Here is a 24,820-nt window from a genome sequence, read left to right on the forward strand (position 1 = left end):
GAAGGCAACTCTATGGCAACTTTGGGCTTCTCACTGCCAGTAGGATGTTGAGGGCCTGGAGAGCATCCAGAGAAGGGCAGCGATGGGTCTGCAGCACAGTGGGGTCTTACAGAGACAGGGAACTGGGGTGGTTCATTCTGCACGAGGCTCAGGGGAAACCTCATCACTCCCTGCAGCTCTTGAGAAGAGGTTGCAGCGGAGAAGTCGGCCTTTGCTCCAGGTGCCAGTGATAGGATGAGAGGTGATGGCCTCAAGTCGTGCCAAGGGAGGCTCAGGTTGAGGAATGGGAGACATTTCTTCTCTAAAACAGTGGTAATGCACTGACACAGGGTGGCCGGGGTGGTGGTGGGGTCACCATCCCTGGAGGGGCTCAGGAATGTAGATGCACATTGCCATGTAGATGTGGAATAAGGGACGTGGTTTAGTGGGCATGCCTGTGATGGGTTGATGGTTGGGCTTGATGAATTTAGACCTCCTTTCCAGCCTTAATGATTCTACGATTCTCTATGATTCTCTCTTCAATGTCTTAAAACTACAAGTGCCAAAACTGGACTACTTGTGGTGTCTCCTTGCTCATCCCCCAAGTCTCCAGTGCTGTGCACAGCAGGAATGGATGCTGGGAAGAGCAGCGCCGTCCCGGGGAGGATTGGTCAGATTAACCCATGAGTCACACCCAGAAACGCTTTCTTCCATTTAAGGAAGCTGTTGACTCACAAACAGTGTCCGGAAATTCCAGCCTCCAGACACATTATGTTTGCACAGACTGGGAGAAGGGCTGTCAGAAGTAATTCCCAGGAAACTGTTATGGGATTGCGCTCAGAACTCCCGTTGTCAGCCCTGTCCCCCGCTGAGTCACCTGGCCCAGGTTTCCCATTCTAAGCCCTGCCTGCCTTCTGCCAAAGCCCAACCCTGCATTCCTCCAGCGTTTGGTGGGACGTCATGGAGTGGCACCCAGTCGGTGCCTTTACCTCCCTTGCCATATTGGTGGCCATCTCCTACATCCTTACTGGGAAGTCCCGTGCAGCTTGATATATAGGAAGCAATCAGGGCTGGAGAGATAATAATGGGCATCTTGCAGCAATGCTCTATGAATGCTCTAACGTCTATAAATGTGGTTAAAAATGAGATCCTGTCATTTTCTGCACAAGGATACGTCTGTGCAACTGCTCTGCTGCTGCCTACCCTGCATTCTTTGAGGTTCTTCAGATGCTGCTCCCGTTGTGTAGACGACAGAAAGAAAATCTCATTACTGCATCTATGGGGACAATCTTCCTGAGAAAATGCAAGAATTTTTAGCCACGTACCAAATCAACATAACAGGTTCTGGATGCCTCAGGCACAGCAATAAACGAGATACGTTCTACGGGTCGGTGGCTGTAGGAGACCTGAGTGGCTTCAGGGCCTTTGTGGTAGAGCTTATCCAGTTTATCCAAGAGATGAGTCTTATCAAACAATCAGAGAGATTAGGATATTTCTGACATTACCCACCAGTCTAGGTGCATAACTTGGGACAGGTAAGTCCTGATTCTGTAGCTTGTTAGATATTCAGAGCTTTCCCTGGAAGATAATTGGAGTGTAGGGTTTGCACTTCCTCGTAACGGGACTTGGGATGCCACAATTATTGAGCAGTTTTGAAAATGAAATTCAAATGACTTTGAACTCTTTCGGACCATCTGAAGGGTGTTCAGGTGTAGTGGCAATGCTAAATCACAGCTTGATGCAGTGATGGAACACCTGGTGAGAAGGCAGGGCCAACCAGGGGAGCTCAGATGCATGCAATGTACCTAAATGACCAGAAGGGGTGGACCCTGGCTTCACCTCTTCCTAGCCCTCATTTAAAGGTTGGCAGTGGAGGGAAGGGTGTTTTGTTGGAGATCCCTGTATATTTGAGGCCTTCTGAAGGTAAGCAGCTGCTTTCCTTTGTTTCTGTGTTTGTGGTTGTTGCAGTTGAGCAGATTCCTACTTGCTGCAGTGTAGAACCTTGCTGCTCTGCTGTCATTGCTGTGCTTTCCATTGCATTACATAAGGGAATTTGTAGCTTAGGAAGAGGATGAATTTCTTCTAGTGCTGATCATAGCCTGTGTTTGTAATGATGGAGTCTAACACACTTCTGTGAAGGCACAGTATGAATGGTGTGATTTGTTAGAGAGTGGGGATGGAGATTGAAGGCAGCGATGGCTGCCCTGTCCCTGGGGATACCCAAGGTCAGGCTGGATGGGGCTCTGAGCACTGATGGAGCTGTGGGTGTCCCTGCATTGCAGGGAACGGGACCAGAGGGCCTTTCAGTGCCCCTTCCAACTCAAACTGTGATTCCAGAACAGCACCCTGTCCCTCTCATGTAAGACCTGAGGCACTGCCTGAGATCTTGACCCGCTCTGCTGTTGTCCATGGTAGATCTTATGGCGCTTGGTCTTTTCTGCTGAAGGCCTTCAGGTGCCACTTGCAGTCTGGGGCTGGAGTTTCTAGGAGCTTTTCTGGAACGAACATCTTTGGGCTGCCTGCAAAGCAAGGGCTCAACTTACCGACTTTCTATCTTGTGCTTCCTATAGGTTTCCTAACTCCATTATTCTTCAGTGATAAGATGAAAGGATCTAAATTCACTGCGAGGAAAAGACTGGGATGGTCTGCTGCTTCCCACTCCTACTGACGGTGCTTTTTCCATTTACAGGTTCCATGTACGACTGTGTAGCTGATGGTTATGGCTACGGGACGTCCCGGGGCAGTTATTACACCAAAACCCAAATGGGAAACAGCAGCTGGGGATATCCGGTAAGATGCTTTTATCTGGGAGCTGTGGCATCCTCTTGAGGTAACCTGCACAAAGCATCCTCCAGCAGGTGTTGGGTGGGAAGGCACTTCAGAAGTTTCTCTGGGAGAGGTCAGGCATGGCTGTGGCTGTTCCAGCATGGATTTCAATGCAGAGGGAGAGGATCCGTAGATTGAAGCAAGTAGCAACAAGGTGCTGATGTTGATGCTGTATGTGGCTGGGGGTTTTACTGTGGATGAGTTTTAGTTTGGTCTCGGGGATTGATATCCCAACAGCACACAGTGTTTGCGGCTGTCTGAAGGCCATAGGTTCAGACTCTCATCTCAGTTAAGAGGTCTCACTTCAAGATCTTGGAGCGCATCATCCAAGCTGCAATTTCTATTTCTGTGCACAGAAACTTAATTGAACAAAATCAGTGCAGCTGACTGGGGATACCAGGGAGTTTGCATCATAACTGTGCTGCTGTTCCTATGGTATATCATAGGATCCTTAGGGTTGGAGGAGACCTCTGAGGTCCACAAATCTGACCCCACTGTGCCCGCTGACCACATCCTTCAATGCCACATCTCCAAGGATGGGGACCCCACACCTCCCTGGGCAGCCAGTGCCACGATGCAGATGTTTTTAAGGTGTTCTTTGAAACTGGAAAGGAGGTGCTTTGCTTCTCCCAGAGAACATATTGTGTTACAGATTGTCAGAAAATGCAGGTGTAAGACTGTACTTGTCTGTGCAATCAGGGGTTATGTGTCCTATAGAGGTCCTGGTGCCACCTTTGGTGGCACTCAGTTCACTGGGAAGCTCTCTGAGCCACTCATGTCTCCTGGGGCTGCGTGTTGCTGGTGTTGCCCCCCACCTAGGCTCTGTATTCTGCTCATCCCTGGTTTTCATCAGCTGTAAAGTAAAGAGGTGCGATTCCCAGATCTGGCATTTGAATACAGGAAAAATAAAGGGCTCCTTTCAACAACTGTGGGGCTGTAAAGCAGCTCCCTGACAACCATCAAAGGTTTGAACCAGGAAAGGTGCTTGGGTTGGCTTCAAGCACAGAGACAGAGGGCTGCAGTGTTTCCTGCTGGTTGCCAGATCCTCTGCCTGTTTACAGCATCAGCATTCCTAAGCTTCACAAAGGTTTGTCTGTCATCTGTTCTAATGGCTGTGGTGCACTTGTTTGCTTTAAGGCAGTGATAATGTCACTCAGTGGGTTGGGTGCCAATGCGTGCTCAGTGGGAAGGACTGGGAGCACTGGCACGCCTTTGAAATTTTTATTTACACTGTCTGTCAGCCTCAATGTCAGCTGTTTCAAACTCCTTTGCTGAGCTGTTTAAATCTCAGACGGTGATCTTTCACTGGTGTGAGGCCGAGTGTCCACGGTGGAAAAGAGCAGAGCATCCCTGGGGCAGGCATGGACCCCCTGTGGTCGATATCCCTTCCCAGGGAGTTGTCTCAGCCTTCAGCAATGTGCAGCTGAGGGACATACCAAGCCAAAGGTGGAACCTCAGAGTCAATTATTTGTAATGTTTAAATGATTTATTGCTGTTTGTCTGTTGTGGCTCCTGCGAGAAGCGCATCGACAGGGCTTCGGGTCCAGCACTGGTGCTGGCAGATGGCTCATGTGGTCGTTGCACAGATGGGAGCCTCCAATAGACTCCACAGAGCAGTTTGGTCACTTCTGGTTCACTTCTGGTTCACCACAGACTCGTGCAGCTCGCGGCTTCTCTCTGAAGGGCTCTTGTGCACTGGTGGTCTGGGAGGGTCTCTCTCCAGAAGCACGGGTCTCAGCAGCATTGTAGCACAGGTCTCAGCAGCATTGTGTTCCTGAAGTTCTTGGTGAAGGCCTTCAGATACGGGCTGAAAAAAGGAACTGGAAAAAAAAAGGGACTGGGACTTGTGAAAGTTTCACAGTAGAATTGCTCTTACAAAATGTGGTCTATCTGAAAATCAGCCATTTTGTCTTAACAAGTTGTCTAGACTCCTCCCAGAGCCAACAGAGAGGTACAGCATGATTCATGTGCTCTATCTTGGAGATCTGTCAGGTCAGGATGAGTCAGCCCTCTGGATGCATCTCCTGCCATGGTCGGAGCAGCCACCTAACAGGACTGCAGCTGGGGCCATGAATCCCGAGTGCCATTGGCACATGGGAACATATAACCTCCAGCCTAAATCTGCTTAACAGATGCTTAGCAGACACCGTGCTCCCCAGTCACACTGGGGAACCTCAGTTTTGCTTCTTCCAGAGGTGTATCAGAAGATCACACTCCCAGCCTCCAGCTTAGGTTGACTTCGTGTGGACTTAGGACTTGAAATCAGGCAGGTTCTCAGCATTTTTATAAGTATTTTCTATCTGTGATTTCTGGCTCACCAGGGGAAAGAAGATAAAGTAAATCTATTTCTGAAGATGAAGTTGCATTTCCTTCCTAGTGCTGGGGATGCTTCTGAGAAGCCCTAAAGGCCTTTGAGATGCATGGGCAAACTCAGGCATTTCAGGGAAGCAACCTAGTACAGCATCAGGGAGATTACTCTGAATACTTCTGGGATTTGAGAAGTGCAACAGGCCCTGTGTCCGTGCTGCTGCTTCAAAGGGTTGCAGCTTAGACACCGCTTTTATCAGTGCATTGCTTCAGATGGTGACTGTAAATGACATAGCAAGGAGATATGTCATCTACCCTGTCTCACCCACAGCTCTTAAACACTATTATTCCCAACTTACTGCTTTTGTCTGGTTTTTTATCTTGTTGGGAATCTCAAGCTTTTGCTTCTGAGTTTTCTTCCCTTATGAGCTGCTGGTGTTCCTGTACTAGAGCAATAGAAATGACAGACCTGAAGGGAAGAGCTTCCTAAAGCTGATGGCAGCTCTCTGGATTGGTAAAGAGCTATGGGTAAAACCTTTGATTTGCCCACAGTTAGAGGTTTTTTCCTGATTATTCTTGTGGTGAGGGCCTTGTTGGTGGCACTGCAGGAGCACAGCACTGCGATGTAACAGAGCTGGACCCAGCACATGCTGCACAGTTTCTTTGCCTCGCAAGTCAGGGATTGGCTCAGCCTTCAGGGACGAAGCCCTCAGTCCCATTCTGTAGGCTCATGGAGGTTGGGAAGGACCTCTGAGATCCCCAAGTCCACCCCACCATGCCCACAGACCACATCCCTCGGTGCCACATCTCCATGTTCCTTGAGCGCTCCTGGGGATGGGGACTCCTCCGCCTCCCTGGCAGCCTCGTTTTGCCCAGTGGCCGTGGTGGGATGCAGCAGTGGGCACACCAGTGGCTGCAGATCAATGTGTTGGGTGATATTTTGTGGTAACTGTGGGCCAGGTGCAGTTGAGCTCACCAGACCCTTGGAGACCTTCGTCCCCATGCAATTTGTATTGCGAGTGGCCACCTGCTCCCAAAGCCATCAGTGCAGGATCTGTGCCAGGGCGTGGTGGTGTAAAGCCAGAGCACTGCCTGAGGACCCCCAAAATGGGATTTGTTCAGCACTGGGCTCCAAGCTGCTGTCACAGTCTGGTGGCCCATGAGTTGCAGCAAGTGTGCTGTCTGCCCAAGTGCAGGTGCAGCTTTGGAGGTGTTCAGCCAGAGTCCGAGGAGGGGAACTCCATGGAAAAGCAAAAGGTGGGGCCACGATCGTGCCATTGTACTGCACATCACTGCTTAGTCAGACCCTGCTTTCCCTGAGAGGTTTTGCAAGAGGCTTTGTGCTTTGGAGGAGCTATCTGAACCATCGGGAGCGAAAGCTGAGCTGCACAAAGAACCAGATGAAAAGGCAGCATTCAGGAGAGGCGGGGAAGAGCGTTTCAGAAATGGATTAACAATATATTTGCTGGTTTTGCAATTTTTCTCCCTGCAGTGGAGCTGGTAGCAGGCAGCAGTGAAAGCATTTCGCAAGGAGCATCAGGATCTTTCCCCACCCATCATTCAGGGTGGGACGCGGTCATGTTGCATTGCCTGTGCTTTGCCCTGCAGCCTGGGAGAAGCTGCTCCTGACGTGTTTATTCGGAGTCCTTTACTTCTCTCTGTCTGCAGCTCTAGAAACAAACAAATTGCAAGGGAAAGAATTAGAGCTGGGTAATGAACTGATCGCGTCCTCAGATGCAGGAGTCAGAAACACCCAGTTATCTGGGAGGGAAGGAGTGCTGAGATCTGAGCACAGGGCTGTGCTGGGCAAGCCCTCCTCTGTGCTCCTCGAACAGGGATTTTGGAGGAAAAAGAAGAGCCCAACAAAGCCATTGGGACTGCCTCTCCAGCGCCTTTTTTTTTTTTTTCTTCTGGTTGGGATAAGAAGTTAAAGATATCTATTCACTGGTGGCAGTGCTGGATGTTACAGTCATTGTTCCTTAAGAGGTCAGGTAATTTAGTCCCAGTGCTCCACACACATTTGCTAATTTTGAGGCAGGTCTTTGCTGCTGGCAGTGAGGGGAAGCACTTAGTGCCCAGGCCTGATAAGAGCACCTGTGTGCTATCAGTGCTCATCTTTGCTCCCTTTCCTCCCCTCCTAGTTTTAATATGAATGAGCAGCTCCCAAGGCTTGGCCTCAAACACACAGGCTCCTTTAGAAGAGCATGCTCACAGCTGGGACACTGCATGTGAGCATCCCATATCCCTGCAGAGCACCAGGGAGAAGACGTGGTGACAGTCCCTGCTCTTCTGAGGTGGTTCCAAACTCCTGCAGGGTACATGGGATTGCTGTGCTGCCTCCAGCCCTGTGTGGGGGAATCCCTGCCCTTCTGCACTGCTTCTTCCCACTGCTAAGGGTGTGAGATGTGGAGCTGACCCACATGGCCACCACTAATGGGATGTGGGGTGTCAGGAAATCTGGGTGGCTGAGGGGGTCTGAAGGTGAGAGCGATGATCTCCTTTCACTCATGCCATTCTGCACAGGGAGAGCTCACTCTGCACTCACAGCAGAAGTTTGGGGGTGGCTGCTAAGCAGCTCTCCCAACCACATCTGTGATGGCATCACCTTTACAAGTGACATCTCTCCAGACAGCAGTGCCTCCCTCCTGCTTTGCTCTGCTCCCTATCTCCCTGATTGCTGTGTCCAACAAAGAGACAACGTGAGGAGCTCTGTTCCATTGCAGCCTTTGCTCTGAGGTGAAGGTCTCTGGCTTTCCTTGGGGACCATTTTCCATGGGGATATTGGTGCTGCTCCTAAGGAGCAGAGGTGGCGTTCTGCCGAGATCAAGGAGCGATGGGGTTGGCTGTGGGTTTGTAGGGACTTTTTGGCAAGCAGCTCCAAAATCCACTGGAGCTGGCGGGAGGCTCCTCATCGATTTGGAGGCTTTGGATCAGTCTCCTGCTGCAAAGAGGAACTCTAAGATACCAATTAGGTCCGTGCCACTTGAAAGAGATTAAAATGGGCTCAGCCAAGCATCTGGTAGCATCAGCAATAAAAGTCATGCACTGACTTTGGTAATGAGCTTCGCATCACACGGGAACTATTTTCCCATGAGTTTGCAAAAGGCCTCCCCGCCCTGCCAGGACCTGCACTGACTTGCTGCTCAGGGCTCCCTGCGTTGCAGAAAGAAGACTTTCCAAACAGGCGGCCGCTTTGCTGCGCCCTTCCCAGGGCTGGCAGGAAGGAGAACAATGTTCTGCTCTGCTCTGAAACGCAGCAGGAAATACAGAAGGGATGATTCCCACCTATAAACATGGACGTGCTCACGCCTTCCCTGGCTCTGCTGGCGGAGAGCCCATCCGAGCACACTGGGAAGCAAACAATAGCTGTAGATAAATGACAAGCTGGCACTTCCACGGTTAGCTGAATTGGCTTTGGTAAATGCCCAGGGGCTCTGTGGCTGTGCCAAGCTTCTGACAGCCCTCTAAAATAATCCTGGCTTACAGTGACTCATAAAGCAATGTGACGGGGCTCATGTCCAAAGGCTGCTGCTCCAGCCTGCCAACGGCAAGCCCTGCCAGTGGGTTCCCCAAGGGCCACCCCATGCTGTCCTGCATTGGCCATGTCCACTGTCATTGTCCTGAGGGTTCCACAGGATATTCCAAGTTGGATGGGACCCATAAAGATCACTGAGTGCAACTCCTGTGTTCCGTCAGAGAGCAGCTGGAAAAATGGAACAGAATGAGGACGGTGTCACCCTTAGAAAGATGTCCTCATTTGTGGTGGGTTAGATCCTTACTGAAAGGTCCCTCATTGCCAAAGTGGACCTGGGTGCTGAGCACCTCTCCTGCATGGCCACCCTGATCATTTCCATGGGGCTGCCCCACTGCCAGGGGAGCCCCAAGACTCTCTGTGCTCAGCCATGTGCCTCATCCTCACTCTTCTTATCGCATGCAAATTCTTCTTCCAAACCCCTGGGATCACCGTAGGGTGCACCCAGCCTGCTGCCTGCCATGTTGCAGCACTAACAGGTTTTTTCTGCGTCCTCTGGAGTAAATGCAAAGAGAATTTTCTCCCCTTCCAGCAGTTTACCTGGTTAGATGTAAACCTGCAGAGTGAAAGTATCTCGAGTCCTGCTTTGTGCTCAAGTGGCAGAGCAAAGTGGGTCCAGCGTAACTGGATGAAAGGGTTTCTTCTTCTGCCTCCTGACCCGCTCTGAATGCTTCCAGCCATTACCTGTGCAGCTCTCCAGGATGCAGCAGAGAGGATTCACTGCATTCCTGAAGATCAGTTTCTTAATGGAATTATTTGGCTTAATTAATTAGCATAATGACAATCCTGCTGAGTGTTGGAGAGAGAAATGATGCTGAGCGTGCTCAGGGCTGGGATGAATTGGGGCAGAGCAGCGGGATTTGGGGTGATGCTGCACGGGAGACCAAGTTCTCTTTTGCATGCTGTTTCTATGTTAGAAAATATTGGTTTGGTTTGGTTTTTCTCCAGACAGGCACAGCTGTGGACCTTTGCACCATGGGCTTTCCACACCAAGTGCCATTAACTTCCTTGAGTGAACCCAAGGGGGATGAGGCAGGCCTTTGGGATGAGAAGGTCTCTGGCACCAAATCCATCAGTTCCCTTTATTCCTGTTTACTCTGTTTCTTGGAGTGCTGATCACCAGAATGCTGAGCGGAACACACCTGGTCACAAATAAGATTCTTGGCATGATGAGAGTCATGAATTCCATCTTTCCATTTTCTCATTCCCATTACTCCCCTCCTGAGGAACTTGCAGGCAGAAGGGAACAAATACCATAAGGAAATTAAAAATAAGTATGGGCAGTGCTGGAAGGCCGGAATGGTTCAACGTTCTCTGTGATGAGAAGTGATGTAATCTCTCACAAGGAGGAAGATCTTTGCCTCCTGTTCTTCCAAGCTGGGATCGAGGCACTTGCTGTACGGCAGGGTTGTGCTGGAGCTTTCATTTCTGACTCCAAGCACTTGGTTACCAGATCCTGATCACTGCATCCCCAGATTTCAGGAGAGGGTTTGTAATCTTTGTAAGGGCTGCTGGTAGGCTGTGCTGCCATATATTTTGATGCTTGTACTGTGCTTGGCCCACAAACACATCATGACTTGTGATGAAATTGAGGTATGCAGCATGCAGACCCCTCATGGGGTCTGTGCTTTAAATCAGCTCAGGTGCTGTGTGGGTTTGCTTTGGGTTGAGCTCTTCTTTGCAAAGAATTTGGGTCTGGTCTTCCTTCCTCATGCAGGACACAAAGGCTTTAAGGTCTCTTCCAGCCCGAGCCATTCCGTGATTCCAGACTTTATGGTTTGATGACTGGTTGGATTAGATGATCCTTATGGATCCCCTTCCAACTTGGGATATTCAGTGACTCTATGATTCAGTAGTTCTATGACTCCATGATTCTATGACTAGGAGACCAAGTCACAGAAACACCTCAGAGGCACAGGAATGTAATACTGTAATACCCACACGTGAGTGGGCTCGGCAACGTCGACCTCCATCGCAACCTTTCCTAATTTGTGCTGTCTCCCGTTTTCTTGTTGCCCAGCTGTACAACGGGACCCTGAAGCGGGATGCTGAGAACCGGCGCTACAGCTCCTACAGCCAGATGGAGGGCTGGGGCAGCAAGCACTACAGCAAGGCAGTCTGCAGCCCCAACAGGGCCGGCAGCGACTACTGCTTTGTGCAGAACATCAAGAGCAGCCGGAGCGAGCCCGACCTCTACTGTGAACCACCGCGGGGCACACTGAGGAAGAGTCAGGTCGGGGGTCGGGCAGAGCACAAGGCGACCTTGAACCGCCAGAGCATCTACAGCAGCTGTAGCACCCAGCAAGGAACTACCAGGACAAGTAAAAAAATGCCTGCACGGGCCCTCTCCTGCCCCTCCAGCAACAAGCCCGATGTGGTCTATGCCCAGCCCATGATGAGCTGCAAGCAGGATGCGGTTTATGGACAGGCTCAGTCTGGCTCCAAGTAAGTCTGCTGCAGTGGGATGGATCTGGGTAAATGCTGATGTTGCTTCGGAGGTTTGTCCGTCTGAGTTTGTCACCTGAGCTGCTTAATAGCCACTGGAGATCTGTTGACAAGCGTGCGGTGTGCTTAATCGCATCCTGCAGTGGCATCTAAAGTGGGTCAGATGAGTCATGCTCAGAGGGCTTATTTCTCTTTACGGACTATGGAGAGAGACCAACGTGGCTGGTTCAGTGCAAATGTCTCTGCTGTAGCTGTGTGATATTGGGCAAGATGCTGCCTGGTGCCTCTGCAGTGGTTTTAGCTGTCAGCTCCTTTGCAAGATGAGGGTGGGGATGTGAAGAGCAAAAAAGGGCTGGTGTGCAGTCTGGGTGTCTCTCCTGGCTGTCACCCTGTTCTGCTTTGGCAGAGAACCAACCCTAAAAAAAAACAACAGCTGAAGGAGTTTGTTCCTGAGGGTCTGACTCAGGGCAGAGCTGAGAACCTGGGAGCAGTCATGTTTCCCTTCTGCCTTCCCACCCAGCCCTGCTTCTTTCCTCCAGTTCAGGTTCCAGAAAAAAAAACAAACAACTACACTTGAGTCAGAAGTTAGAAGAAAAAAAAAGCCTAATTGGAATAACTGATATAGCTAAGACAGATTGGAAGCTATTCCTTTTGCTTTCTGTCCAGAGCATCTAGTCCCATTGAGCTAGGAATTATGCAGTGGTCAGGACTGTCTTCCACGTCCCATTCAGCACCAGGTCCCTTCTTGTAAATGTTGCTGCAACAAGAGCACAGCAGTGAGCTCAGACACCCCCAAGCTGATGTATCTGCATTGCAGCAGAGCTGTCACAGAAACAAAAACTTTGGGGGCTTTGATGGCATTGAAGTGATGCTTATTTAAGAGCTGCCCGGATGCGAGTGGCTGCGGTGCCTCCAGCCTTCGAGCACAAGCTGTGTTCTGCTGCTCACAGCAGCCTTGGAGGGTATCTTGTGATGCTTTATCAGGCTAGAGAAGGTCTGCATCTTCAGGGGCTGCTGCATCACTGTCCAGCAGTGCCTGCCCTACCCAGGACTTATCTCACCTCCCATGCAGGAACTGGAACCTTTTGAGCTCATTTCTTGTGCTCCCTGTTGCCCTGGGGAGTTTGCTCACTGTAGGACATAATGTGAGGCTGCTTAACTGACAGCATTGCCTCGGTGTAGCTCACACCACACAGGGATATTTATTGAGCTTCTGACCCAAATGTGTTATAGTTATGGAGAAAATCCCCTCCTGCAGTTGGCAGTGTCCACATGGTGCCCTCGTTCACATTGGAATGCTGGGTTAATTCTCTGCTCAACCTCCTTCATTTTGCATTGGGTAGGGGAATAAGCACTGGAGTGTGTTTGCCAAGAAGTGTTATTTGCCCATTAATTAACGTGTGGTCAGGAAACCTTGTCCTCCTGTGTGCCCAGTTCCCTTCAATCCGACACACGCAAAACCAGCCCTGGCCAACCAGGGCACCAGTGGCATTGGCTTGCTCTATCCAGAAGCTTTGTAATTCTTCTGGATTGGGAAACAGAAGCATTCCATAAATGACAAGTAACTTGTCCTAGGGAATTTCTGTCTAAAGACCATGAAAATGTCGTGGGAGGGACAACAGAGAGATGAATTGCAGGACAGCAGTCGGCTCCTGCCCTGGGAAGGTGTCTGCTGGTGCTCGTCCCATGCAGGCAGGCTTCTCTGGGGCATCCCAGCATCACACTGCACAGCCCTCGGGTTGCAGACTTGGTCGTTTCTTTGCAAAAGTCACTTGTGGAATAATGGTGCTTATGGAGGAGAGCTGCTGGTGCGGGAGGAATGCTCTGCAGCGCTGGATGCCCTCTGGCTGGGGAGTGGCTCCGTTTAGACAGTTCTCCTGGCTTGGGGCATGGCTCATCTGGCAGAACTGGTTCTGGTGTGGAAATGAGGGCTTCAGTCCTCGGCTCAATGGGGGCTGTGCCCCCTGAGTAAATCTGATTGGGCTGGGGCACACACCCTGCTTGTGTGAGACTGCATTGCTGGCTGCCTTATAGGAGGAGAGGCTGTCAGCTGTCATCTTTGGAATTCTGGAAGCGTGCTCAGGAGTTGTCCTCTTTGAACAGATGATCTACCTGGAAAGCCATTTGCCTGCATAGAGTATCTGGAAGGTTGCAGTCAGCCTTGGTCTGGAGCGTGCTGTTGTCCTTGGAGATGGGTTGGGACCGTATCTGGGCTCTGCTGTGCAGGACTTCTCTGGCTGGAGGACTCTGCATTTTGAGAGCTGAGCCAGGATTTGGGTAGCCTGGTCTTTGGGAAGGGAGAAGTTTGCTTGTAGATACCCCATCGTTAACCTCTAGATGCAGGAGGAAGGCTTAGCTGGGCAACAGGTGCCAGCAAGTCCCTGTTTGAGGCTCTGGACTTCATATTCTAGTAGATCTTCAGGCAGAGGTTTTGCCTTTATAACAAACATGGTTTTGTGTTCAGCTTTCACAATAGAAAGTTTCCCCACCCGCCTGGCTCACCGCGTAGCGATAACAAAAGCAGTAATAAAAGATGTGATGTTTCATGTAGCTCAGAAAACTCTGAGCCTTTCTCCTTCTCCAGCTGGACCTGGAAGCACAGGAAAACTATTTTGTTGTTTAAGCTCTGTTCTGCAGACGTGTTGCCATCAAGTGTTTGGACCGCAGATGGGACCAGGCTCAGAGGATTGGGGTCTTTCAGGAGACCTGGAAACATGTCATATTTTGGTGCTACTCTATTAAGGGCGTTGGGTACCTGCTGGTGGCTATGGCTGAAGTGCAGGGACAGTTGCTGTATGTCCTGGAACCACGGATCCCCAGGCCGAAGTTCAGTCTCTCTGGAAGTATTCTGAACAGTAAAAACACAGAATGGTTATTGAGAGTCAGAGAAGGTGGCAGAGGTGTTTTCTGATAGAACTCCTCTCTTCTGGGATAAGCCCAAGGAGATCAGTATCAAAGCATAAACTCCCCAGGGCTATGCCACACAATGAAAGCAGATGCACATAAAAAGACAGACATCTTGGTTTCGTTTTGTTCTTATATGGGCAAGCTACCTCTAAAAATGACCATTTCAGTGTTGGCTCTGTGTTATGTGAAGCTGTCTGCACGGTGCATTTGCATCCAAAGCAAACTGGGGTTGCTGCAGTGCTGCCTGGCTCTGGAGGGCTGGGATGTGCTGAGGTCACTCGAGGTTTTGAGTGGCTTCACTCTCATTTGGTTAATGAACAGTGGCATTTGTGAGGCTTTTCTAGCTTCCTCCCCTCCTAGGACTTGTAGACTTAACAGACAGCTTGGAGGCTTAGATCCAATTAGCACAAACTAATCTGCTAATACACAGTGACCCAAAGGCATCAGTATCAAACTAGAGAGTTTGCCTTTCTGTGATAGTGATCCTCAGAAGTATTTGTTTCTCTTCCTCACCTGGATCTGATTGTCTAATTTGACTCCTTGAATCATTGCTAATTGAGGTCTCCCTGTTCTGATTGCTTCTTCCTTGTGGAAGAACAGCCTTCAGAGCTCTTCCTACCAGGAGCATTGGCCCAGGCTGGGGATGGCCTTACTTCAAGAATTTGTCTTGGAACAAACTGTAGCTCTGATGCTGTTGATCTGGTTATGGAATGTCCTTGACTGATGAACAATCTCCTATGTTGTGGGCCTTGCCAGGTGCTTATGTTCTCAGCTGGGAGAAACCACTGCTTCTTCTGAGGCACGTGGGAGAGCCAGATGCTCTGTGAATTTCTCTTGTCAGTGAGCCAGAAGAGGAAATGGAGCTTTTCCCTTCTTTTTCCTTCTTTTCCCATGCAGAACTGGATGTGGCTGCCCAGTTTTCCCTGCTGAAGAAGGGCTTGGACGTTTTATGAGTGGATGTGCAGGAAATATCCTTCCTTGAATCACTAACGAATCAGGCACCCTTCTTTCTCATAGAAATTGCTTCTGGCTTAGGGTTCTGCTTAGCTTGGAAAACAGAGTTATCAACACCACCGCTGTGGTTACATGTGCTGCATGGCACTGACCTGGTATGTCTGCTCATGTGCTCCCTCCCTGTCCTGCTGGCCCAGGTCAGGTTCCCAAAGAAGTTCCTCTGGTGTCACTCATGCTGGACCTGATCTCATCCCAGCTCTGTTGTGTCTCACAGAAGGTAGGATAGAGTTCCTAGTTTAAACTTCTTTCCAGTTCTGCATTTCCTTGTCTCAAGTGAAATGGAAGTCTCTTGGAGCCAAGTTCTGGTGGAGGTTCAAATGAAGACAAAGCATATGATGAAGTGATGCTTTACTCAGTGCAGAAATAGAATGTTGTTCATCCAACCTCAGATGCTGTGCTCTTAATGTCCAGTACATGATCGCCATCAGCAGAGGCAGAGATACCTCCAGGGTCAGATCTTCCTGTCTTAGGGTAAATGGTGAGCACACAGAAGCAGATTATTCTATTTCTCTCCACTGACTACACGGGGGCTTAAATGAGGACTTTCCACTGGGTGCAATTTCACGTGTAGTCTTTCATTACGCCTTGCTGTGCGCAGCATGATTGTTGGCTTTTGATATTTTGTATGGAATTTGCTGTAGAATAGTGGAGGTGGTTCGTTGGTGCTGTGGGGGGGTGAGACTTTTTATATCTGAGGAGGAATTATTTTATCTAATTGTAAGCTCCCGGAGGTGGCGAACTTCTCTGGGTGTCCTTTATAGAGCTGTGTTCTTACATTTCTTTGGAACAATCAAACCTATTCTGCATATCCTGTGCCTCCAAAAGGTCACACTGCACTCTCACAGCAATATTTAATACCTTAAATATAAGGTTCATTTCAAGATCTTATTAAAAATCCTCTTTTATTAGAGGCTGTGGGATTGTTTGGTGTTGTCAACTCATCCCAGCCAAGTTCCCACACTCTTCAGTTTCATTCACTGCTAACAAAATATTTCCCATTTGTATCCTGTCACCAGTGAGGCAGTAATAACCAACTGGGAGCTCTGGGTTTGGCTTCTGTTGGTCCTGAATGTTTTGTGGCCACTCCACAGTCAGGAGCGCTGTGTTCCAGAGCCCCTTCATCAGCATGAAAGTTCATACGTATTTCTGACTTTACAGAGTTAAAACATCAGGGACAAACGTCAGCACTGGTGAATAAATACAAGCCAAAGAGAGCAAGGCTTGATATTTCTTAACAAATCTTCAGGGGTTTATACCCAAGGTTCCACTCCTGCTCCAACCCAGGGGTGCACAGCCCTCCTCCGGACTGTGTGCAGATTCCTTGCATGGTGGATGATGAACAGCTTTTCTGGAGGGCTTGGAAACTGCCAACAGAAGCACACCCCCCTGTTGCATTGCCTCCTACACCCTCCCAGTGCTGTTAGCAGCATCTCATGAGCTCAGTGGCTGTCCATCCCATGGCTCCAGACGTGCCTGTCTCCTTTTCCTAAGGGATCTGCCCTCACCTTCTGAGACCATCAGCTGCTCTCACATTTTTGCTTCCACCACATCTCACATCAAAGGATTAAATGCTATGGGAAAAGCCTCTGCCTCCTTCAGATTGTCCTAATAACCTGATGGATGGTTTCATTCCTGTCCACTAATTCTTCTATGTGAACAACAGCGAGCACTGGTTCTCTCTTCCCTAATCCTTCCTAATCCTTCCACCTTAGACATAATTAGACACCAACCAAGATTTTGTCTCTTCTGCTTTGCTGATGGAGTGGATCCATAGTCCATTAGCCCTGGTGACCTGCTGTATCTTTTCCTCCTTCATCATCTCTCTTCTGAGTCTGAGCGATGCTGTAGGGTCGCACAATGTTTTTGTATGTGAAGTGATGATTTTTGGCTTTCTGTGCTTCTTTCCTTCCTAATAACCCCCAGTACTAAAGTAGCCTATTTGGCTGAGAACTCAATCAATGCTGCTTTTCTCTTTGACACAGAATATGTGGTGACGAGATAGATGGTGGCACAATGACCATCCAGAAAGCCATACAGCTCCTGTGCTCCTCTGATGACAAATACCAGGCCATGGGGGCTTATTACCTCCAGCACACCTGCTTCCAGGATGAGTCTGCCAAACAAGAGGTGAGCAAACTCCTTCAGAGCTTACTCGATGTGGTGGCACGTGGGATGGGCAAAATTGGTGTATCTCAATAGCAAGAATCTGTAGGCTCTCTTGATGGAGCCTCAAACAACATCAGTCCACACAGGAATAACTTAAGTGGGTTTTTCACCTCTTAGTGGCCACTTTCTGTTATTAGAGGGCAGGTCAGTATCTTAGCACAGGGGAATAGTTACCAAGCAGCAGAGACTCTGACCATGTTATCACCCCAACACGCTGTGGTGCAGATTGAAGGGATATACATGGGAGCAGCCACCCAAACATGGTGTTCTGGATGGCACTGCACCCGGTTCCATGTGAATGTCCTGCTCTCTCAGTGTCAGAACCACAAAAATTGCACCAGATCCCACTGTGTTCCTCCCTGTGCATTGCTCAATGCCATTTCAGCCACTCATCGAAGCCAATGGGTTTGTTAGCAATACATACCAAGGCAGTTTATCCCCATCCTGACGTGTCTGCAGCCATGGCAGCGTGGTCTTCTCAAAGCAGCACCCACACACAGGCAGATTTCAGTGCTCTGGAGCAGCAGTGGAGCTGGCAATGTGCAGCTATGCCCCTGTGCCCACAGTGCAGCTGAGCTGAGCGTGGGGACCCCATTCCACAGTGCAGTCACTAATTGCAGGGCAGCCACACCCTTGGTTACCGTTGAAAACACTGAACCTGTCCCATCACTTCCCAGAAAGATGTGTTGGAGCAGGTAGATGAGTCATCCCAGAGCGTGCTTTTTTTTTTGGGTTTGGTTTTTTTTGTTGTTTGTTTTTGTTGTTTTTTTCTTTTTAAAATGCACTCATTCATTTTCTGCTGTCAGCAGATCTCCAGCCAAAAGGTTTGTGTGTCCAAGGAGGCTCCATGTGGCTCTCGTCCCCAGCTGATCTGGCACAGGGAGAATCCTTCAGCTGGAGCTTTGGAGGGATGTGAAGGGATGTGCTCTGCCTTCACACCTCCCCTGCACTTGTGTGTTGTCCTGGAAGTTGGGATTCCCTGGGTCCATCCATGCCTGTCCCTCTTCATACTGAGCATGGCCCACTGACCTCCAGGGTGTTCACCTTCTACCCTGACCTTCTCAGACCATCCTGTGATTTCAGGATGCAGATAAGTCCCTGTGTCATGTCATTACACCACTATGGCTGGCCATATACGGCTATGTATAGGCAGGGCAACATTTTTGCTCAGTGTAAACTTACGGAGATAGGAAAAGTTGACATTAACATCAACCAAGGCTTCCTCACGGGGCTGTTACCCATAGGCATCCAGTTCTGAGCTGTAACCTGGTGCCACCTGTGGGCTCTGGCCTGTCCTCCCTGCCAGGTCTCCTTGCCAGCCCCATCAGCAGGCAGCGCAGTGACTCCTTGCATCACGCTGACAGCTGTAGTTGTCCTGCTGGTGATGCTCTGTGCACCATTCTGATGTCAGCGCATCTTTCCCTGTCCAGGTCTATCGGCTCGGGGGAATTGCCAAGCTGGTGGAGCTGCTGCGCAGCACGAACCAAAACGTACAGCGAGCAGCAGCCGGAGCCCTCCGGAATTTGGTCTTCAGGAATCCAACCAACAAGATAGAAACCCGGCGGCAGAACGGGATAAGGGAGTGTGTGAGCCTCCTGAGGAGGACGGGGAACACCGAAATTCAGAAGCAACTGACAGGTACACAGAGCCCCATAGCTGGTGTCAGCCCAACTCTGATAACAGCGGCCTCGTACCCCCAAAGCGATCACCCCCCTCTCTGCATTTGTCCACGTTGCCTGACACACAGAAGGCCAATACTGGAAAGGGGATGTTTTGTGCTTCTATTGCTTGAAATCGTGACCTAAATTACGAGTCAGGGGAAGTCCTGGCTCTTTGGTGTCCCGTCGGGTTTCCCCAGATTGCAATTGCCCATTGGGGTTGTTTCTATCTAAGGTTTCTCTGTGTTTGCTGGGACACTCTCTTGCCTTCCTGCACCCTGTTGGCTATCTGGTTGGTGTCTCATCTTTTCTTGAAGCATTGATCCAAGTTTGTTGGTGCAGGTCACTTTCAGCTCTGCCAGAGGCCCTGTGTGCAAACCTTCACAAGATTCCTGGAGAAATGCTTTCCTCCTGCAACCTAATAGCAGGAAGCAACAATTCTGGGAGGAGAGACAATGCTTAGGTGCACATCTCCACATGATACTGTGTTCCTGTTGCCCATCTCCTATAGGGATAGGCAAAGACTTGAGCTTATCTCCATCTCCTTCCTAGGTCTGCTCTGGAACCTCTCCTCCACTGATGAATTAAAAGAGGAGTTGATACAAGAGGCCCTCCCCGTCTTGACAGACTGTGTTATCATCCCTTTCTCTGGCTGGTCCGATGGTGGCTGCAACAGGACAAGGGAAATTATCGACCCCGAAGTATTCTTCAATGCCACAGGGTGCTTGAGGTGAGTCGGCACGCGGGGCCGTACTGAATTCTCTACGTGGGCAAAACAAACATTTCCCCACTCATTTTAATAACTGTTTTGGCACAGCACAGTCCCACTGCACTGGGCTGTGCCCGGCAGCCCTGACCTGGCAGCTCGTAGTGCATTGGCCTGCTTGTCAGATGGGTCACCCACAAAGAGGAGGAGCAGGCTGAGCCCAGAGCAGCTCCCTTTTCCGCACCAGAACCAGAGCTCTTGTGCAGAGGATCTCCGTCCTGACTTGCTGTTTCTCCTACCGCCCTCCTCCACTTGGATGTGAGCTCCTTGTCTCACTGGGAACAAGTGGGGGAAAAAAAAAAACCAACCCTGTATAATTAGGTACTTTCATCAACTGAAGCTCTCCCTGAGGGAGCTTAGTGCCGACCGCACCCTTAGCAGACATGCAGCCAGCAGGAGCCGTATCTGCCTGTGAAACAAAATGGTTGAATGCAGCATGGGCCCTTGGAGACACGATGCTATCGTCCTCTGCAGCTGGGAACCGGGTCTGAAAGGCAGCCTTGCCCTGCAACTGCATGCTGTGATGTGCACACAAAGCGCTGCGCTTTTAAGACAATCCCGACCCAACGCGCTGCCACAAAATAAGTCATTAAAATAAGGGAAGAAGAGTGTGGTGGTAATGTAAAAGGAGCTTTCCATGGAGTGCAACTCCTGCTAGGCTCTCTCTTGGGGATGCAGTTGGAGGCAGGGATATCCAGCAGCGAGTTGTGCTGGGCTCAGTGGGGCTGCAGGAGAGCAGGACGGTCAGGCTGGGAGCCCCCACTCATCTGACTCACAGCACTGCCACATCATAGGGATGTGGCATGCACGGGGATGAGAAGAGCCTTGGGTTTGCCCTGGGCTCAAGCCATTGCTGCTCAAGAATTTCTGGATTGCAGATGAATTCATGTTAATGAAGAGGCTGCAAATCACAGCAAACATCAAATCCAGTTCTGGAACGCCTGGAGTGAATATCTCACAATGACTGCCATCCGCTCTTTGTTTTTCATTTGCAAGCTACAAGCCAATAAAACAGGGAAGGAAAAACAAAAAAAAAAGAAGCAAAAATAGCAAAAAAAAAAAAAGCAAAAAGTCATTTCCTGCTAGTGGAAAAACTCCCCTGTCCTGGCAGCAGCCTGGCAGTGTGCTCAGGGATGCATTACAAACTGGTCAATCCCACTGCTCCTCTTCAGCACGTCTGCCCCCATCTCTCTAAGCATTGATTGTGACCCTTTGCAGATCCACTCTTACAACTATTTGCATCTTCCTGCTTTTCCCAAGAATAACAGATAGTCTTTACTCCATCTTCTTGTTTTATCAGACACACCTCCAAGGAGGCAATCAGCCTACAGAACATCACTGTGTGTCTCTAAGGCCAAATACTGCTGATCTAGGAATACATCTACGCAAAATTCCTTAGGAGGAATTTTCTCAGATGAAACCAATCCAAATGAGCAACATGGGTGCTCAGCACAAGAGTGATCCTATAGAAGGCCTCCAGTGTGAGAGCCTTGATCAATCTCCAAAAAAGCCCAGCAAGTCAATTTAGCCAGCACCCTGTCCAAGGTCTCTTGATAGAGATTAGAGAAATCCAACTAACCCTCTCCCCTCCTTCTCTCCTGACTTGCTCTGCAATGACTTTCTTCAGAAACCTCAGTTCTGCAGACATGGGACGTCAGACCATGCGAAATTACCCTGGCTTGATTGATTCTGTCATGACCTACGCCCAGAACTGCGTGGCTTCTAACCGACCTGATGACAAGGTACCAGCTGCTGCTCCACAGCTCTTTACTACTGTTCATCCCCATAGTTAATAACTGCAGTTTTGGGAGTAGCTCCAAAATCCTATCAAGCAAGCCTGAGAGGGGATGGGACTCTTTGTGGCTGCTCTTTCCCTTGCCAAACATGCAGTGTAACTTTTAAAAATATAACTATGGCATGGTGTGTGTCCTCATGCAGCTGTATGCAGTGCTGCTTCGTGTTTCCACCAAATGTGACACTTGCATTTTTGTTCTGGGGGTGATTTCAGTCTGTGGAGAACTGCATCTGCATCCTGCACAACCTCTCCTACCGCCTGGATGCTGAAGTTCCCAACAAATACACCCAACTCAACCACATGGCCCGGAGCGTTTACATGGACAAAACTCTCACAGGCTGCTTCAACAGCAGGAGTGGCAAAATGGAGGTAAGACATGATGCAGAGGGCTGGCAATGTGCTCCTCAGCTCCCAGCAGGGACTGCAAGTGAGGAGCCAGATCTGAGCTTCCAGTGTCTCATCTCTTTGCAGAATGATGAGTATGGTGTCCCTCTCCCTGAAGAGGATTTTAAGCCCAAGGGACCCAGCTGGCTGTACCACTCGGATGCCATCCGCACCTACCTGTCCCTGATGGATCACAGTAAGAAAGATGCCACCCTGGAGGCTTGTGCTGGAGCCCTGCAGAACCTCACTGCGAGCCGAGGGCTGGTAAGCACTCCTCTGCACACATGTGGCCAAACGTGCCAGCACCTTACAGTGATCAGGAGCAGAAATGGCCTCCTTCAACCTCAGGGCAGTATTGCAGGGCTTTCCACACTTGATGATGCAGCTCAGGTGCTTATAAATGCCAAAGATGAGTCCTTGCAGAGGCTAAAGTCAGCACTCCAAGGATTTATCCCGGGTCCGTGTGCATTTCCAGGAGCTCCTCCAGGTTTCAGGATCTGAAAGGGGAAAGGGACAGACTCCATAGCAGTGCCTGTGTGAGGGGACAAGGGGAGGTGATTTCAAACTAAAAGAGTGGAGATTCAAACTGGATATAAGGAAAAAGCTCTTTGCTGTCAGGGTGGTGAGGCGCTGCACAGAGAGGCGGCGCTGCCCCATCCCTGCAGCCCCCCGAGGGCAGGGCTGTGAGCACTGCTGGGGCTGGGGGTGTCCCGTGCACGGCAGGGAATGGGACCAGATGGCCTCTGAGGGCTCCTTCCAACTCAAACCGTTCTGATTTTACAATTGTATGATTTCCACTCTTGGTTGTAACACCAACATCTGTTGGTAGTGGCACCCTCCCTGCAAGACACCAGTGACTCCAGATGTGCACATGTGGCCAGGTGTCATTTACAGGAGAGAGGAAGGATGTGCATGCACTGCCTGCATGTGTGTTTGAAGCGAGAGGAGGCCAGAATCATGGGATGGGTTGTGCTGTGGGTTGCGGTCACATCCCAACTGCTGGTGGAATTACCCTCACAGACAGATGTCCTGTAGACACCATTATGGCAGCACGAAGGTGACACAGGCTGTGATGCTGTGGGCGTTGCAGGGGCTGGAGCACGGCGAGTTGCAGTGCCCAGTGTTGCTGCATGTCCCCACAGGCTGCGCTCACGTGGGCAAACCTCGACTTGTCTGTTTGTGTCAAACTTCATCAATTCTAATTTAAATAAGATGGCGAGGGAGATAAGGGGTAATTATTTTGTACGTAGGAGAGGTGTGTCACGTGTGCGGGGCGTTCCACCCAGCAGCTCGGTGTGATTCACTGCTGGAGCCTTTGCTGGATGGCATTAACAGCTCTGACCTGCTGGGAGCTTCGGTTCCAAGGCTTTCTTTTGGGTTACGAGCCTCTCAATGTGAAATACTTTGGGTTTTTTTCTACTAGTTTAACTAAACTGCCTCGCTAACAACGAGGATGGAGGTTGTCTCAATATGGGTAGATTTAATCGAAGACATGGAGCTATTTGCTCCATGGAAACAAAAAGGCTTTCATCAGTCAAAAGTGGCTTCTTGGGGGCTGGGAAAGAAAACAAAGAATTGCCCCAGCAGTGCTGAGATAACTTGTTTCAGCCTTCTGTAACAGGATGGTTGGAACAGACCTGGGTGTACATTAGGGTCTTCTCTCACAGTTTTTGTTCCGTCTCAGAGCTGGAATTGGGGTGGATTGCTGCATTTGTTGGTGCTTAAAGGAGAGAGAAACAGAGAGAGGCTTGCAAAGCTTACTGTAGCCCTTTAGCTGTTATAGGAGGACTATGAACCTCTCCTCAGCCTCAGCTGTATGCGTCTCAGTTGCTGGCGTGGATCTGTAATGCAGTGCATGTGTCTCCTGGCACACAGGAGGGACATTGGGTGTCAGCCCACGTAATGGGGTGCCTCCCAGCCTGTTCCCTCCATCTCCACTGCTGATGGATGTGTGTCACTCCAGCAGTGTGATGATATCTAATGGTGTGTAGCTGAGAAGTTCAGATTAAACTCTATTAATAAGAGGGCAATTTATTAATGGTATGTGCTTCAAAGTCCAGAGCATTCAGCTGCATTGGCTACGCCCTAAGATCTTCTAGACTTACGTAAGCAAACATGAAATCAGGTTCCAAGATGTTTATTTTTGTCCTTCAGCTCGTTATTTAGAGGTGTCATTAGCCATTTCTATTCCAAAGCAGCCTATTAGTTGTGGCATGGCAGGGAGTTGAGCAAGGGCAAGTGGACATGAAAGGTAAAATTTCTCCATCAGTTGAGAATATCGGTTAGGAGATCCCTCAGGCCTCTAGAAAGAGGACAGAAATCCCTGCCATATGACAGAGGATGAGAGGCTGACTTATGGAGGAGTAAATGACAAAGTAAGTGGGATTAAGGCAGAAGAAAGTGTGCTTGTTTTGTAGTATGGCCACCTATGTCCAGATCTGCACGTGGTTGCAGGTGCATTCTTCCAGCACTGGAAGTCATGAGACGTTGCTGTTCTGTCTCTTAGATGTCCAATGCCATGAGCCAATTGATTGGGGTGAAGGAAAAAGGTTTGCCTCGCATCGCACGGCTCCTGCAGTCCAACAGCTCCGAAGTTGTCCGGTCTGGTGCTTCTTTGCTGAGCAACATGTCCCGACATCCTATCCTGCACAAAACCATGGGTAAGCCATTTCCACCACAGCAGAGTTCAGTACCATGTCTAGTTTCTACCTCTCTAATATCTGCTCTCCTCACTTTATAAACCCTGTAATAGGACTCAGCCAAGCTCCCACACTGGGCAAATGGTGTCATTTGTTCTGGTCAAAGGACCATTACAGGTGTTATAAGCAGGCTTAACACAATGCATGCTCTCTCAGCCTGTACAAGCAGATGGTGTGCTGAATGGGTAATGATGAATCTGCAGGGTTGGGAGGATGCAGTGCAGATGATAGCATTTGGGGAGCTGAGCCAGACTTGACCCAAATCATTACCTTTCCAGAGGTCCTCACCGTAGTTCTGGAAACCAGCTAAAGCTGCCGTGCTGATATCATCCAGCATTATTA

At 49.7% G+C, this 24,820-nt stretch overlaps 1 protein-coding gene across 1 annotated transcript in view; it reads left to right on the forward strand.

The window, feature by feature from the left end:
- PKP1 (plakophilin 1) overlaps positions 1-24,820 on the forward strand; it is a 33,128-nt gene that overhangs the window by 3,777 nt on the left and 4,531 nt on the right. Inside the window, exons 2-10 of the mRNA XM_042887160.1 lie at positions 2,669-2,769; positions 10,665-11,089; positions 16,993-17,137; positions 18,607-18,814; positions 19,387-19,564; positions 21,228-21,342; positions 21,609-21,764; positions 21,867-22,043; positions 24,286-24,439. Coding sequence (XP_042743094.1) covers positions 2,669-2,769; positions 10,665-11,089; positions 16,993-17,137; positions 18,607-18,814; positions 19,387-19,564; positions 21,228-21,342; positions 21,609-21,764; positions 21,867-22,043; positions 24,286-24,439 — 1,659 coding nt within the window. The remainder of the gene's footprint in view (positions 1-2,668; positions 2,770-10,664; positions 11,090-16,992; positions 17,138-18,606; positions 18,815-19,386; positions 19,565-21,227; positions 21,343-21,608; positions 21,765-21,866; positions 22,044-24,285; positions 24,440-24,820) is intronic.

The sequence above is a fragment of the Lagopus leucura genome, unplaced genomic scaffold (genome assembly GCF_019238085.1).
Source record: "Lagopus leucura isolate 7727_CA_CO unplaced genomic scaffold, USGS_WTPT01 Super-Scaffold_100073, whole genome shotgun sequence".
Lineage (NCBI taxonomy): Eukaryota > Metazoa > Chordata > Aves > Galliformes > Phasianidae > Lagopus > Lagopus leucura.